At 41.0% G+C, this 18,056-nt stretch overlaps 1 protein-coding gene across 3 annotated transcripts in view; it reads right to left on the reverse strand.

Annotated features, from left to right (window-relative positions):
- LOC122719512 overlaps positions 1 to 18,056 on the reverse strand; it is a 234,108-nt gene that overhangs the window by 111,759 nt on the left and 104,293 nt on the right. For all 3 annotated transcript variants that reach the window (XM_043945404.1, XM_043945406.1, XM_043945405.1), the window contains exons 3-4: positions 17,524 to 17,694; positions 13,396 to 13,534 (exon numbers count right to left, since the gene is read on the reverse strand). In XM_043945404.1, coding sequence (XP_043801339.1) covers positions 13,396 to 13,534; positions 17,524 to 17,694 — 310 coding nt within the window. The remainder of the gene's footprint in view (positions 1 to 13,395; positions 13,535 to 17,523; positions 17,695 to 18,056) is intronic.

The following is an 18,056-nucleotide window of genomic DNA, read 5'->3' on the forward strand; positions in this document are numbered from 1 at the left end:
TCATCGTAATTCTCACCGTTTAAGAGTCGAAAATAAATGATTTCGCGCGATTGATATCCTCGACTTTAATTCGATCTCGGATTGACGTATCACTCCTCCTTATCCGGTTGACAAATGAAGTTCCACCGAATTTCGTAAGTGAAAAAGACGAGAAGAAGAAAAAAAAAAAAGGGTACATCTCGTTTCAGATGGAAGAGGAATGGAAACCATAGTATAACACCATTTTTTCTCTCTTTCGCGTGCCAGAAACAATCGACAATGGACATTTTCCTCGTATTCGAATTTCAACTCTCTCTCTCTTTTCGTGTAGGGGGTTGCTGCGATCCAAGGGGTGAACGACTCGAACCGACCACTAATTTCTAGCGTGAATTCGGCTTAACTGGCGTTCAAACCTCCTACGGCTGTGCCCGGAAAATTCGACGGGGCGCCGAAACAATCGGACGTACGCGAAAACTGCATCAGACGCGGAATTCGCGGAATAATTGTTCCGACAGTCTTTCTCCACGCCGCTGCTAACCTATCCCATCTCCTCTTACCTTTGGATGCTCGAGTTTCGGCTACAATATGCCGATGATTGCTGGTAAACGCTTGCAATTTCACGATTTCTCGAACCAAAGAACACGAAGATTTCCCTCTCGCCGGGAAATAAGTCTCGATATGAGAAAACTTATAGATCAGAATAAACGAAGAGGATGATTCAATTATTTTTTCGAAGATGAGGGAAGCTATCTTGAACATTGATTTAACGATGTAAAGCATGATAATTTTATCGTAAGAGCTCGTATAAAAGACAATTAAAGAAATTACAAGATCGATGAAAGTTCGTGTATCTAGATCGAGCCATTCATAAAAGATAAAATGAAATAGAAAGCGGATATCCACGAGGCATTCGTACACGAATCGAAGATGTAGGAAATTAATCACCGTCCCGGATTGTGATGTAGTGAAAAATACCGGTGGTGGTCCCTCCGTGAACTCTGGCACGTGATGCTTCAACCGGAAGAGTTTCCATCATCCACTTGCACGCCATACTTTCGCGCTCGATTCGTCGAATCCATTCTTTGATAAAGTATATACGCTATAAAGTATAGAAATCCAGCATCGATATATCCGTCCTTTAAAGGATTCTCGATCGGTAAAAAATTGGCGAGAAGAAAATAATACGTGCACACCCTTGAATAATAAATACATAAAAAGTATAATAAACTCGTGGACTTTGGCCAGGAGAAATCCTGGGAAGAAAATCGATTCTCTTACATAAATCATCATTACAATTACATCGAGACAGGAATATTCTCCGTATCCGTAAAATAAACTCCGCTCTGCCGATTCCACGCAATCCGTGGGAATTTATCTCTCCCCGTTTCCGCGTCCACACATACATCCCCTACATATTTCTCCATCCATCTCTCTCTCTCTCTCTCTCTCTCTCCTTCGTTTCGCTTCCCTACCCTCCTTCTTCCCGCTTGCGGGAAATACAAGGATCGTCTTGATCCCCCTTCCATCTCGAGAGAAACGTTTCTCTTTCCAATTGGTAGCCACTCGTCTCTTCATCGTTCTCCTCGGCCCCGTCCCTCGACGCTCTTTACCCAGGTGACGTAAACAAGAGGAAATGCCTTTCATATTTATAAAAGAGTTAATATTTATCCCAGGCGAGTAGCTTTTTTTTTTTACCCACCACCCTGTTACTTCCCACCCCATCGTTTCCATTTCCACAAAGTTGCTCGCACCTCGCACAAGCTCCATCGTATTTTTTCTTCTTTCATTCTCGTCCTCGAGTTCGTCGTCCCGCTTCGAGCACCGCTTAAAGCATTCGATCGCTACTCGACCGATCCACCTTTGAGATTCGATCGGGAGAGGTAACGATATCGTTGGTTGGCAAATTGAAAGCCAAATAATCGTTGCATCCTCGTTTCATAGGTGTTTCGAGAAGAATCTAAAATGACCCGATCGACATCAAAGGAGATAATTATTTCCTTTAAATGTTTCGTATCGGATCGTTTCGAAACGAAATTCGATTCGAATCGGGCGAATCGTTGAACAATCGACTATTGCCAACCATGAAAATTATTCGTGTATATAATGATATCTGGGATCGCAGAGGATTGGGGCATTCGTTGTATATGTTACAACTTTATCTTTCCTAGGCTACGTTTAAAGGGCCGGTTGTCCCGTTATGATATCTCTCTCTCTCTCAGTATCACGCGCACACACTTCACCAATTACGTTATCCTCCCAATTGGTTTCCAATAACGCATTTATACACTCGAATGCACCCTCTGTGGGTTATCAAACGGATCAGTTTTCAAGTGCACGCCCGCGCATGCAGCGAAACATTTCACCGATTGCATATTATTCAAAAGCGGATCCCCGTTTTCTTCCCTCGTTTTGAATTATTCACCAACGTGCAAATATTCATTCTCTTCGAACCCGGCAATGTTTTATCGCGTATTATACGACGGGCAAGATCGTTGCCGAGTCGCGCCAACTTAATGCGCTATTTGTTCGTAATTTTCCCGTTTGCGTTTTCGCGCGTCAAAACTCCTTCGTATTCGAACACGCTAAATTCTAATAATATTCCATCGACGATAATATTCTTAATTATATTTTCCATTTTTTAAAAAAAGTCATTGAAACAGACGGTGATTCGATTTGATGTTTTCCTTCGCTAAAAAGAATCGCAATTACGATTCTTCGTAAATTTCTGAAACTCGTCGTCTATCAATCCCAATCCCGGAGCAGTAACAACTTCCTTCAACAATTTCACTTACGATTTATCCTCACCAGCAATGATCTCGAAATCTTCCGATTCCAAACACCATCGATCCAACCATCGAATCGAATCGAATCGAATCGAATCGAATCGAATCTATGAGAAGCGAGATAAAAAGAGCAGAGCCGACGTGACGAGCAAACAACAACTATTTCGAGATTGTTTCTAGCGGTGTCCCTCTGTCGAGGAGGCGGCAGTTGCTCGAGAAATTTTAGTTCAGTCGTCGCCTCGAACGCGCGGATCGTTGGAGCGGAATGGGGCTCCGTGTCAAGACGATTTCGTTTCCAACCCTCCGCCATTTCCAAGTGGGATCACCGAACAACACCGATCGCCGATTGTTTCAATCGGCTTTAGCCACCCCTGCGCTTTCTCCCCATCCCTCCCTTCCTTATCCTTGCCCGCGCCACCCCAACAACTCCTCGATACAACTCGGCTCGACTTCTGCCAAGACCAAGATACGAGGGAGGCTTCTCGGATTGGCGAGCACGCGAGAAAAGGCAAACGTGGAAATTTCCATACGGAGCCCCAACTTTCCGCTGTTCTCGGTATTTACCGAAATCTGCCGCTTCCGAAATCTGTACAAGATGGGGGCGTTGATACGAGCATCGATCGCATACGATTTACATTAATCCATTCTCCACGCGTACCACCACCGTGTACGTTTAAATATGTGATTCGAGTAGTGAACGTAACTTGGTCCACACTGTTATTCGAAAAGCTTACGAACAGTTTACGAAACGTCGTATGCATATGCGTATCGCTTCAGCGAGTTACGATATATGCGAATAGTTGGAAGACGAAAGGATTTATTCTCGGAAGAATTTAATAATTTTAGCCAGAGGAGAGGAGGTCGTAAAGAATCGCGATAGAAAGGAAGGATGCATCGATATTCTTAAATATTCGAGTACACTCGTCTCCCCAGAGGAATCGCACCACGGTCTCCGCTAGGCTTACGAATCGGCGAGGGTTAAAAGAAAAGGAAGAACAGAGCTCCATAACTCCGTGATATTGACCGCTTTATTTCCCGAGAATATAGATATCTCTCGCGAAATATATCGATTCTATGTATCGATATATTCTATGCGCCTTTACGCTTAGAAATTCAGGATTCGATTTAAGTCGCGAGACCCTTTTATCCTACGCTCCTTTCCTAGAAAGCGGCTGCCAACGTTTCGCTATGAAGAACTTCCCGTTCACGCGGGTAGAACAACGCGCGCAGTGGGGTTAAGGTGGCCGACAAACCTCGAAGAATGAGAGGGGGGGGAATCGAAGACAGGATCGTGAAACGTTTGAAATTACTTTGATCCGAACGGGGGAGGGAAGGGGGGCTTTTAGGGGTTTCTTTTGTCTGGAGGATCTCTTGGTTATCAAGGCGAACGGGAGAAGGAATTCACCGGCAATTTCACACCGGTTCAACCGGCGGTTTGATCCCGGAGTCGACCGCCTCGGGATCGAAGCGAACCGGTACATCGTCATTTCCGGCCAAGTTGGACCTCGTTAGCCGTTCATCGAGCGCTTCGATTCCATCCTTCCCTCTTCCTCATCCTCCTCCTCCCTTTTCTTCTCCCCCCTTTTCCAGAAATAAGCCCACCTCGCCTCCTCGCTTCGAGGAGATTAAAGTATAAAAATTGCTCTCTTTCCAGACCAAATTTTATTTTTTTCCATTTCTTGCTTTTTTTTTTTTTTACTAATTTAAAAATTTTGCCGAGTTTTATATTGTTATATTTAGGATTCCTTCCATTCGTGACAATCGTCTATATCTCGTCTCTCAAATCTCAAATCGAGTAATCTCGGATAGCCATATTGGCAGTTTCGTGTTTCGATCGTTAATACTGGAAGGGGGGAGGAGAAGAACGAGAAACGAGGGGTTATGCCGAATTATTGGCCTAGAAAAATAATCATGTTGCCGTTTCCACGTCGAATACGAACATTTTTCGCGATACCTGGATGCAAATCGGGTATTAAGTACGATTGGGTTGATACGCCTTGAGACCGGAAGGATGTCGAGGAGATAAGTGGGAAGATAATGGCGGGAATAATTCCTGAGAAACGATAGCGTGACGAGGTAACGGGAATATGGAAATATTTGAAATTCAACCCTCGTTACGTTTGTATATAATTCCCATCGCGATACTGCAACGACGCGATGATACAATTCGATTCTATTTTTTCCTCCCCCTCTCCTCCTCCCCATTGCCAAAATTTATGGAACATCGTTAAAAAAAAAAAAAAAAAAAAAATATATCGAGAATGAAACGTTCCTTTCTCTCTTTTCAACGCTCAATCGTCGAAAACTGCATTTGTTAAAACCTGTCGGCCGATCCTGGAAAAATATAATCTATGCGTTTTATTAAAATAGTTTATCAAACACGCTCGGCACCGATCTGTGTTTATTTTCGACTGCGACTTCCCCTCTTTCGGGAATGAAGTGTCGAAAGAGCTGGCAACATTTGTCACGCGGTTGATCGTTTCCCCCGGTATTCGAGGATAACTCGATAGCGGGAACAGGCCGGTCGATGGAATCCATTCGTTTCGAAACGTCAACTCCTTCGTCAGGGAGCGACAGTATCGTCGACACGTCCGTAATTATCTTCGCTTCCCTATCCCTTAGGAAGTTGGTGGCAGTGCTAATTAACGTGCTACACAATTCGCCCATTTCGCGCCGTGGATATTTTCAATATATATATCGTATACGGGTATATTTTGCTCGCCGTCACTTTTTTTTTCTTTTTTTTCTTCTTTTTATTTCTCAACCACCAACTATACCGCGATTTTCATTATCCAATCGACTAAAAAACGCGTGCCGGAGGTATATGCGTGTGTGTGTGTGTGCTCTCGTACAAATTTAATCTAAAAAACCTGGTGCTTAATTACGCGTTGGCCGATGGCATTTTTCACCGAGAAATTGATTTTACCCCAGTCGTTTCCGGTTTCATTACTCGAACCCCCTTCCGCCGCATCCTTCGTTCTCCTCAACTTCGAAATTCCTCGAAAGTTTCCTTCGAGAAAGGCTACATATTGACATTCATTTTTTCGAAACGATCGTCATCGAGCCGCGCCGCCACCAGAAATTCCAACCAGACGGAAAGTTCCAGCCAGACCTAACTAATAAGCGCTTCCTTGTCCTCTTGTAACTACTTTGGATCGATAGCTTCTGAAACTTTTCCCTTCCGACTTGATTTAAATTAAATGTCAACAGCTTGTACGCGACACCGACTTCCCAACTTTCCTCTCTCTCTCTCTCTCTTCCTGTGCTTCCTTCCCTTCCTCTTCCCTTTTTATTGAAAACGCTACGTTTATTTTCTACTCGAAAAAAAACGGGGAATCGCATTCGATCGTAGCTCTGAATCGTCAATTTTTATTCGTCTCTCGACGATATCATGTGAATCTTTTTACACAAAAATTCCATATCCTCGATTCTAAGATCTAGATGCAATTTTATTGCTCTGTAGAAGTCTAAAGATCCCACGTATCATTTTATCGTATTTAAAATAGTCGTCGATCACGAATTCCACGAAACAAAATAAAGTGAATCCAAAAAGGTGAAGATGAAAATTATAATAATCCATACGTGGCATAAATTCACAATCGAAAATCCCATATTTCGGAACAGTAATAATTTCCAAGATATTTTAAGATGCTCTGATCTCTTAAAGATGATGATTATTCCAGTCATGTTTCGTTTCATCGTAGTTAAATATCGGTTCAAATTATTATAAAAACCAAGCGTAGAATTCACGATCAGAAATCCCGTGTTAGAAAATTTATAGAGAGGGGAGGCACGAAGGTGATGATTGTTCCATGCACGTCGATGGCACGTTTTCATTAACTCGCTAGTATCGCCATAAGTAGAAAAAGATAAGTGGTTATCTTTCGTTTCTCTCTCCCCCTATATTCAGTGAGGTTGTGTCCGGGTCGGAGGAGAGGGAGAGGCCGGCTAGATCGCGCGTTCCACTATGGAAGCAGGTTTGTCTTCGTCAAGACAGACGAAAGGAGCGGGAAGTGGTAGCTTTTTAGAAAGCGCATTCTCCTGTCCGTCCTCTCGTGAAAACGATCCACTCAGCGCCAGAAAAGATGGTGCATTGCCGCTTGAAAAATGAATATCTCCCACCCGGCCAAGGGTGGAAAGAAAAAAATTCCAACCCGTCGTCGTTATGCTTCCAGTTCGCCCCTTTCTAATAAAACGTCATACGGAAATTTATTTATCATCCCTGTTGTTTCTCTCTCTCTTTTTTTTTTTCAATCTCTATTCTTCGAGTTTAGACTTCGAAGCCTCGAGGAATATTTTAATTTTATCGATATTGATTCTTGTTTCTTCTAATAAGAGCATCTTCTTGTAAAACATATCGAGGACGTTATAATTTTCACTGTAAATTGTAATTCGATATCCGTCTTTGGGTGTCAATTGGAAATCATTGAGATCAAAAATATCAATCAACTATTATTATTGGAAAAACCGGTCGATTGTTATTAAAATTTGGCATTATCGACACGACATTTATAACAGAAGCCACTCAACTTTTCATCAAACGTATCACGACGTATTTCACGAGGAAGATGTTAAAAATATCTATCTTATCTTATTTCATTTATAACTTGTAATGATATTCCCGCGAGAGGCGAGTTAACAAGGGGTTAAAATCAGCTATACCGTCTACTACGCGGGATCCAAAGTTTCGGGAAACACGAAAATGGATAGTTAAGCTAGGTCGAGAGCCCGTGTATACTTCTCTCTTCTCCTAATTAATACCAATCTCTCGATAATCCATATTTTTCTCGCCTCATTTCGCTTCGAACGAGAGAAATAAAACTCGCCCTTTTCTTTCTTCTTTTCTCCAAAAAATTAATCTTCGATCTTCGTCGTCCGCCACGATTCTCCTCACAAAATGTATATCGTATATATATATATATATCGAGGGAGGAAACAAAACTTTTCAGTTTTTCATCTCTGAACGTGAATTTAATCCATTTAATCCCTCTCGCAACCGTTATTATAGCAAACTCTCGCCGTATATCTCACGAACGTACACTTGTCCCCCGTACTAACGATTATTTTTGTCCCCTTTTCTCGCGAAAACGCAACGAGTCTGCCGTAACGAACCGCGAGCTTTATGGAAGGCATTAATTAAATTAACGGGATCATTAATTGCGGCCCCGCGCATTTCTTGAGCCCGCCTTTCGTGTCCCGTATCGCCCGCAAATCCCGGGGAACGGGACACCTCGCTTCCTCCTGTTTACAACGAAACGGACAAGAAACGGTCAGGAGCCCCGCTGGATCCCGTGTCCTCTTCGTATCGAGTTCGACCATTTATTCGTGCGGGAACAAAGCGCGAAAACGTCAGCGCCAACTTCGTCGTTGAATTTATTTATTTATTATTTTTTGGAGGAGGAGGAGGAGGAGGAGGAGAAGGAGGAGGCCAAGAAAACTTTGGCACCTTCGGCGAATCACTGTTGGCACACACGAACGATACAGAATTCAATTCAAGCACACAGGTGTTTCGAAGTTGGAGAAGTTCGTGCTCTTGGTCTTTCGAGACACGTATGTACATTTTCTACGAGTCGAGGGAGGAATTATCAATCGTTCGAAAGAAAAATCGGTTTTTAGGCCGTGATTCTATCACAGATAGAGTTTTATATTGATTTTCATTGATTTTCTTTTTTCTTTTATTCGGTATTATTTAATTTAATTTTCCTCTTCAACGAATAACGCTTCTTTCTTATAATTTGAATTTTTGGATGAATCTTTTTTTTTTTTTTTATTGTTAGAATATAATCGTGCGATTTTGATTTTCTCTTTCTCTGTGAATATTTCTTGGAATATTCCGAATGCTTTATTTTCCAAATCTAATTAATTATTATCTTTTCAATTTTATTCGATTGATCGTTTAACGAAGATATTTGAACCTGTCAACGGATGAACATATATTCACACGCGTATTTTTTAACTTCCAAATATCGATAACGTTTTCGAATATTTTCCACCATTCTCGTTTCCATATCGTCATTCCCGGTCCGGTAATAATAACATTGAAATTATTCAATCTGCCATCCCTCTCTCTACAAAAGAAAAACCTGTCCCCGATCATCGTCTTTCGGTTCTTGTTCCAATTTTCTCTTAATCTGCGAGCCGAGATCCCGATAAAACGGGGTAAAGTAAAGCAGATAACAGGAATGAATTCCGTTCGAAAGCTTTTACAATAATACAACAGCTCCACCGATCGTCGTGATATTGCGAATCCCGGACCGCGTTTTGTATCTCCTCGCGTTTAATCCCTTCGAGCACGGTACGTCAAACTGGCAGAAATACCTCTAAACGAGACGTAGAAATATCGTACGGTTAAAAGAAACCGTGGATAAAAAAAAAAATTGAAAGAAGCGTACACTCGGTCGGTCTCTTTTTATTGTATTTGGCAGTTCAATTAACAGAATTGAGAATTCCTGGAAATAAAAGAAAAAAAGTATGTTAGATATAGAGTGGAGAACGTCTTCCTATTTAACTTTCCTCCACTCTTCTTCTCCCCCTCCAATCTTTCAATAAAATTTTCCTACTTTGCTTGCACCGCGTATGCCCGTTCTTCTTTCTACTACTCCATGCCATGTAAACCTTGCAGAAGGGGAATCAACTTCTTTTTTCTTTTCTTTTTTTTTTTTCTTTTAGAAATGCCAGTGAATAGAACTCGCGAAAGTTAGAGAAGAGAGAAGAAAGTAGCTACTCTTGGTAAAAAAATTTCTTTCCCGCGAGGAATTTTGAAAAAAATAATAATAATAATAATAATAATAATTTGCACGATTTTATTCGAAACTCTGAGTGTACAAAAAAAAAAAAACACGGCGAAAGCGTGTTTAATACAAACTAAGTAACGGTATAAATTGTATCGTATTTACGGAGAGGAAATATGCAAGAAAAGTGAAAAAAAATATGTTCACTCGTTAATGAATTAATAACCAACTCTCTCTCTCTCCGCTTAATAGAGGGGAGGAGAAACGTTTGATAATGTTACCGGAAATAATTCGTCGATTCATCGCGATTGAATCGAACGTAAAAAGAAACGCGCAATTACAAACGTGATTCACTGCACATCCAATTCGAAGAATTTGTCCGAGCTGCATTCGTTCGCAGCTGCACCTGCGTGGAAAATGTGTTACGTTTTACGAATACGTTTTATTTATTCCATCGCAACAACACTTTTCCCATCGCGAAGGTAAGCTATCGTAACATTCTTGCTTCACCCGATATTAATTAAATTTTTCGATTCGTCGAATTCTCCCCTCCTTCCTTCCCCAACTTTTTTCCCCCCATCCCACCAACGCGCCGCAATTTAATCACGATTTAAACGCAGTTAAATCCGTAACAAATCGCGAGTTAATTATTACAAGTGCTCGTTTTATTAATAACTCGCCGCCGTAACTTTCCACGCCACGTCAGCGAGCCGTGTAAACGTCTAATTAATTTTGGCCCCGAAAACTTCGCCTGTTGTACGGGTGTTTCCCCGAACCTAGATGGCGCGCCAACGTATCGCGTACGTAAATGTTTTTTCAAGGAGAAAGAGGAAGCAAGAGGAAGTCGTTCGCGGAGGAAACGAGTTGCTTTTGCGCATACTTGAAGGGCGCGAAGAAAACGTACGTACGTCAGTTATGAACGATGAGAGGTTCGCCGTTTCCACGAAGAAATTACTTACCAGGGGTTGCATGCAACGGAGGCATCCTGCGTTGATCGAACGTTCGCGGGAACTCGTCCTATTCTCACCACGCCGATGACGATTTCACGTTAGTTTTTACTGTTCTTTTTAACGACCCTGTAACGACTATGTCTCCTCCCCTCCTTTTCCTTAAAACCTCGTTTTAATCGTTTCTCGTTTCGCGAGGATTCTCGAGAGATTGACCAGATTTTTATCTAGTTAAATTGGATAATAAAAAAATATTCGACGAAAGACTTATGTTTATCTATATATGTATTTTATATTATGATGTCGAATCATTGCATTTGAAGTTATATGAAAAAAAAAAGAAAGAAAGAAAGAAAGAAAGAAGTTTAAATTTTCGCGTGAAAAGCGCGAGAAGAAATTAAAAAGTCATTGAAATCGCTTTTTGATTTATTTCAACTGGTTGCCGAGATATAAGTTTTATTATTTATAGCGCTTAATACAGGGCAGAAATTATGGATGGGCTCGCGACCGAGTGGCCTGGATTTTTCCAGGAAGCGTGTATTTTCAGGAACCGCGTCTGTCTGGAGTTTGGAATAGGTTGGTAGAGACGACGATCCGAATAGACAACGAGAATAGAAATAATAAACGATTAAAAGATTACCTTTTCCTTTTATACGACCATATCTCGAGAACTGGAAATCGTATCGAGATAAATGAAAGAGATAACCATCGTTCATTCGTTGTTAATACCTTTGATTTAAATTCTTTCTAATTTCAATTTAAGAATTCAACAGAGTTTTGAGATAGATAGATATGCTATTGTATTTCTAGAAAAATTTTTTGCTTATTATTAACTGAAGATTCTAAATCTAATTTAAAAAATCCATTTCAAATAAATCGGATCTTCGTTTATCATTTATGTGAAATATGCAAAAGATATGTAATTTGATATATATATATATATGTATTTGCATGAAAATTTCGCAGTCTAATAACCATGATATAAAGTTCTTGGAACGTATGTGACGTACTCGGAAATTCTTTCGACCTTTTTCCCATCAAAAGTGTCCGCTTTTCGCGCTAGACAAGTGATGCCATCGTACTTGGAAGTCGTAAATCGTTTCCACGGAAACTTTGCCGTTGTTTTTTACATATCGCCCGAATGTAACGCATAATATGATTCATTTCTTTTTTTTCCCCTCTTCTCTTCGCTATTAGAAAGGTATAATGGTAATAATCATAGAAAGACGGCAAGAAGGGATGAAAGTGACAAGAAAAATACGAGGCAATTACTTCGGGAGGAAAGATCGAGAAGATCGTAAAGTTTCGACACGCGAGGAACTTGTGTAATTAAAAGCGTGTGCCTCGTACACACGCTCGCTCGTTAATTCGTTTACGACGCAAGGGAAAAAGAACAGGTGATAAAAAAAAAAAAGGAAAAAATTGACCGATGATTTCGAAGTCGAATCTTAAGGGAGAGAGAGGAAAAAAAAAATGGAAACTTTCCTTAAAGATTACTTTTCTTTTATAAAATTATACAGTTGTATAATTCTTCGTTTAAAGGACAGATTAAACTGGTATGCGAATTTTGCTCGTACATTTCTAGCATCGTTCGTACGTGTAATATGCGAGCTCTTGCGTCTCTTTAACCTTAACTAATTTTAAACATAGACGAATGCGTGTATAAATTATACAAGCGCAAGCTTTCGCGTAGAATTAAGGGAATATGTGTATGAATAATTATAAAATATTGTTAAAATATAATTATAAAAAACACCACGGATCTAAGCAAAGTTTTAACATGCATTCGAATACTTACTAGCATAATTTATGCACGTGCAAACTTACGAAACTACAAATTATACATATATATATATATATATATATATATATATATACATATATAATTATACCGTATTTGCATTGCTTTAAATTTTATATAAAATTATATATGTATATACAGCACCGTTTGCCATCTTTTCCCTTAATTTTGACCTCGTGTAATTCCGATCTGAAATTAATAATTAGAACACCTACTCTATATAAATGAAATGATTCGTAATCCTTCTCCAAATTGTACATCCGTAATGGATTCGATCGAGATTAAGCGACCGTAGGAAATTTCAGAATTTCAATTGGCGATGAATAACACGGGGAGAGCTAAGCAAGTACATCTAATAGGTTTAAAATTACGGCAGACAAGGCTGTCAGCCCGGCAGCGAAACTTCATTTCCAACTTCCCCTTAACTTTTCGTTATAACCATCTCCGAGATCGAATGCTTCGAGCAAGCTTAACGTTCCGATTCGCTTTTCAATCCCGTATCAGAGCTTCGGAGAATTAATCCCCCCCCCCCTCCCCTCCCGTCAAACTTCTCCACGCGTAATGTAACGTTCCCTCGAATTTTCGCGCGATTTACATCCGCTGAAAAAAAATCAACGTCCTTCTCTCTCTCTCTCTCTCTCTTCCTTTCGTTCTCTATCCCAGTTTCGAATTTCGAGAAAGAGGAATCTAAGATGGGATAGCGAAAGAAGCATTAAATTCGAGTGGGTCGGTTGACAAAAAAAGAGAAAGAGAAGAGGGGAGGGGGCAAGTTACCTTCTACCCTACGTTTGAAGTGGAAGGTAATCGTCGAATAGCCGGTAGGACGCGATGCAGAGAGGCGAAAAGAAGGAAATTCAAACGCAAAGAAATTTATTTCTTTGATTGACATTCAAAAAGAACACCCTCCCCTCCCCGAGTTTCCTTTAACTTGAATTATGAATAGGGAAGAGAGTGCACAGGCTTCCCTCCTGAAGGGGGAAAAACATTTTTGCCGTGAGAGGAGAGAGCAGACGTAAATATTGACTCGCGGACTTACGGCTCGTCTTCGTATGGGGGTGGGGGGCATCCCCCTTTTTCGCGAGGGTTCGCCGCACCCGCGCGATCGCCGAAAGTAGAATAAACTATGGTAATGATGATGCAACGTTTTCACTCACCGGCTCTCCATCCTGCATTTCCCCTCCCGCGCTTTGCAGTTGCTTTTGAAGTCCTCGTAAATCTGGCTGCACGGTTTGCCGCGTAAACAGACGCTCAGCGCATGATTGCAGGTCGGCAGCGCGTCGATCGGATCCTTATCTGGAATACCGAGAGAGAGAAAGAGAGAAAGAGAGAGGGTTAATACAATTTTTTTTCCATCCGTGTCCCTTCTCAAATACGTACGATGGATATGAACGGAGGCAAAGGTGTGCAGCAAGGGGGAGAGGAGATGAGTTTGCTGGAAGGAGGAAAGGAAAAAAAAAAAAAAAAAGAAAATTTCCCGCTGCGAGCACTCGACACGTTCGGTTTATCAGAGTTTTGAGTATTCGAGTATCTTTATCTCGTTGAATCTGTATACTTTAAGGAAGATTTGAAGGAGGAGAAAAAAGGAATTTAATGAATACTATTTTAAATATTAGTATCATCTGATATATTATTTCCTTATTAAAAGAAAAGAAATAAATATCGCAGTAAAAGATTAATCACTTTTGAATCTGTTAGAAATGTGTTATTAATTGTGGACTAATTAAAAAAATTTCTCCAACTAAATTGTATTCGTCAATAATCATTTAGCAACAAGAAAATTCAAGATACCTTATTAATAATTGCTCTCAAAAATAGAGAAAAGAATAAATAGAAAAGACGTATTCGTTCGGCGACGAAGAAAATAATAAAAGCTATTCTCTTATCTGAAGAAGGAAGAGAATACAGATAGGGTTTAAAGAGGCGAAGAGAGATTTTTCGCGGATAAAGAGGGAAAGATCGGAAAATTTCCTGTGAATAATTTCCAAGATCGTTATCCTTACCCTCCTCCGTTCGCGAATTCCTCGGTAATAAAAAAAAAAAAAACGATTAAATTAATTCATTTCAAGGAGACCGGCGGAGACGACGAGAAGAAGATGATTCGAAGAAATCGTAAAAAATTATGAGGCGAACACAAAATCGATTCGATCATTGTTACATACTCGTAGATTGAAAGAAGATTAACTTGCTTGCGAATGCAGTATTTATATAACTATAAAATATATACGTATAAACAAAAAGAATAAAAAGAAAAAAGAGATTCTCTCTTTTTGGAATCGACAGAGTAAAGCCATTCTTCCGGGATCCGTTAAGAGCGAGAACGAAAAAAGGAAAACGGACGGAGGACGAAGAGAGAAGGAGAGAGGGTTGAAGAGGAAAAAGAAAAAAAAAAAAGGAACGCGGCTGAAACACCGAGTGTGAGTGAAAAGAAGCGTATTGGGAATTATCCGTGAATCGTTCGAAAATGCTCAAAAGGCTCGACGGGCCGGACGAGCGAGCCCTCGGGAAAATGAACAATGGAGATCGTAGGAGAAGCCGCAATGGCGCGGAGGTTATATAAGGGGCCGCAGTCAAAGATATCGCGATCCCTTTGTTTCTTCCACGAGAGCCGCGACCGAGCCTCTCTTTTTCAGCCGAAGAGAAATATATACCCGACCGAGTGCCACCTCGATCAAATTTTCTCCGTGCTCGCGCCCTCCCCTCTTGTTCACCCTGTCTTCGACAACCTTTCGAGATAACCTTCCCGCGATCAACGTCATCCGATACGTCACGGACAGGATCGAGGCGATCGCGGCTTCGAGATAAAACTGAAACTATCCCTTCGATGGATTCGTTTCGAACCACGTTTAATTACGACTTTTAAACGTAAGTATATTCGAACAATTCGTCGTAGGGGAAGAAAAGAATATCCGAGAAAGATTAAAATTTTAATTTCGGAAAGAGAGAGGACGAGTGTCTTGAGAGGCAATTAAGCGAGAAAATAAATTAAGCTAACAAGCCGAGATTTCGCCGTTCCGTTGATAAACGATTCGAATTAATAATTTATAAGTGTTTTGAAGATAAAATTGTGATTAAAATACGTTCGGGTGAAAATATCACGATTTCTCGCGACGAATATCAATTCGCCGCGATCGACGAATATCACACGATTCGTTGAATCCAATCGAGAATGGAAAATATATAATATATTCGTGAAACAATTCAGGGTGTCGAGAGGGGAGGGGGGGGGGGGATCGATATATCGAAATCGAGAAGAATAACCGGCGAAGAAAGATCTGGGAATAATTTGGGAGTAATGAGTCGAGCAATTAGAAGAGTTTGGCCAGAATCTTAATTACATTTATCCATCCCGGTGTATAAGCCGGTCATACGGGGAAGGCAAGGTGGATAATGAAAGGCCGCAGCCGCAGCCGCTACGAAAACCAGGAAGCTTCGGCACTTAATGAGATTAAATTCGCTCTTCTGCTTGGGGAAAAAAGGAAACTACGAAAAGGGAAAACTGGCGGCTGGGCCACGAATGGGTGTTGGAGAAGAGGCTGGGTGTGTACGTGAGAGAAAGAGAGAAGAAAGAGGAGAAGAAGGGGAGAAGGAGAAGAAAAAAGAAAGAAGGAGAAAGGAGGTCTGGAAAAGACCTCCTCTTTCTCTCCATTAAACACGCAAAGATCCGCGCGTTTCCCTCTTCTCGAAGTCGACGTCAGTTTCAGAGTTCGGTGAAAAGCAACGCGTTATGCATCCGGAGGCCTTTGATGCTTTTTTTCGGCGAGCCGTAAAAAAAAAATAAAAAAAAAAAAAAAAAAAAAAAAAAAAAATAAAAAAGAAAGAAGAAAAGAAAAGGAAGGAATCAATTCCTTGAGCTTTCGCCTTGACGCGTAACGTGTTGCATGCATCCGCCATTTCTCATTTTTCCTCGAGTTAGTTCCCTCGATTCTATCGCGCACAACTGAATAATTAAAAAGAGGGTAACGCGCTTACTTCCGAAATCCGTTCACGGAACGGTTTTTAAAAATAAAGCAGATCGATGCGATTTCTATCTTGCGTCAAGGGGGTTGCTGCGCGTAGAGGGTGCGCGTAAGCGGTGATTTTCCAACAATGCAACTTTTGAAAAATTAAACGATCACGAATGATGAATTAGAAACGGCGGCGAGCAAAATAACGTTTCCCCCGTTGGAATTCGTGAAAATCGAGATCGTGCAACAATCTGGTTGCGAACAATCCGAGTGACGCGGGAAAAAAATAAATAAGAATAATTTCGTTTCCGCGATGGCGAAATCGGTTTAAAAAATACAACAACGTTAAAATTGGGAGTAATCGAGACGGAAAACGCCTTTTCCAAAAAGTCCGTGGTAAAAAAAAGAAAAAAAAAATAAAAATATCGAACCTAACCTAACGCTGATCGTGAATAATCGAGAATATTCGAGAATATTCGAGAGAATAATCTGGTTCTGGCGAGGAAGTAGCGGAGAATGCGGAACGCCAGACTTCGTTTTTTATAACACTGCGAGAGTAAGGACGAGCGGATTCGGTTCGAGAGCACGCGAGTCGAGGGCGACGACTGGCGGAGCCCGTTCTTTTTTTTTCGCCTCGTGGCTGGCCTCGAGTGCGTCTAACGGATGGCGGATGGTAGTTAAAGAAGAAACGAACGATCGGCCAGATTATTAGAAACGTCCGCGACTCGTTAAAAGTTTCCGAGTCCGAGTCATCGTCGTCGAGGGGAGAGGGGGAGGAGGAGAGATCGAGGCCGTCGAGAGGAATTTTCCCGACGTTCCTGGCCGGAATCCCTCGTTACAATCACGACTCGCGATTAAACGCTTGTTAGAGGATTAACGCGTGTCCAGCTCGATCCCTTTTTCACGGCGACTAGATTGATCTTAATTGATTTTCCCTGTTCCCCTATAAATCCTATTTTCCGACGAGAGAAAAATTCTACGACTCTATATACGTATTGTACGTATATTCGCGGAAAGATTCAAGTAATTGCGAATTGGAATATATTGGAAAATGAACGAAATCTAAAACTATCGTCTCAACTTATTAAATAAACGTAGTCGATGTGATAACGAGCAGTAGGAAATATTTCACGTGATTGTTAACGTGAGAAATTTTCGACATTTTCTTTTTTTTTTAGGTTTTTTCGCGAATTTCTAAAATTTGTTACGATTGTTCGGGTGACATTTTTGGAAGGCAAGTTTTTAAACGACTGATCAAAGTTTGAAGGGGATAAAAACTGTTCGAACTTTTCGAGGGTAATATAGAGAAAATAATGGCCCTCTTAACGTTAAACTTACCCTTCTTTAAGACGTAGATGCAAGGGTGGTCGAAGAGGAAGTTCTGGAAACTGTTACAATCCGGGTCTACATGCGGTTCCCTGCAGAGGCACGTTGGGCGGAAGAAAGGGAAAGCTTGCAGAGTGTGCAGGGCCGCTTGACACTTTGTCACTGTCACCGTCGAACAAGCCACTGTAACAGTTAAATTATTATTAAGCGGGTGTGCTCATTGCCGATGACAAATACGCCACCTTAACGAGCCTCGAGCATGAATATATTTCACGAATCTCTCTCGAGTCAAATGCTTCTCACTAAACGCGTGATGAAATTCGTCGTTGAAACTCAAACCCCCCCAACAATTCCACCCCGATTAAACGAAAACAGAAGAAATTCGATAAATTTACGCGCGTGTTTTATACATTTCCGTTTCCGTTTTCGAAAGGATTACGTTTCGCGAATGCAATAATAATTGGATGAAAGCCTCTTCAATCGTCAAACAAAACATTTTATATCCATCCTATATTCTATTCTATGAAGATTATAAAAATCCTCCC

Source organism: Apis laboriosa, unplaced genomic scaffold, assembly GCF_014066325.1.
Source record: "Apis laboriosa isolate Shangri-la unplaced genomic scaffold, ASM1406632v1 scaffold79_cov154, whole genome shotgun sequence".
Lineage (NCBI taxonomy): Eukaryota > Metazoa > Arthropoda > Insecta > Hymenoptera > Apidae > Apis > Apis laboriosa.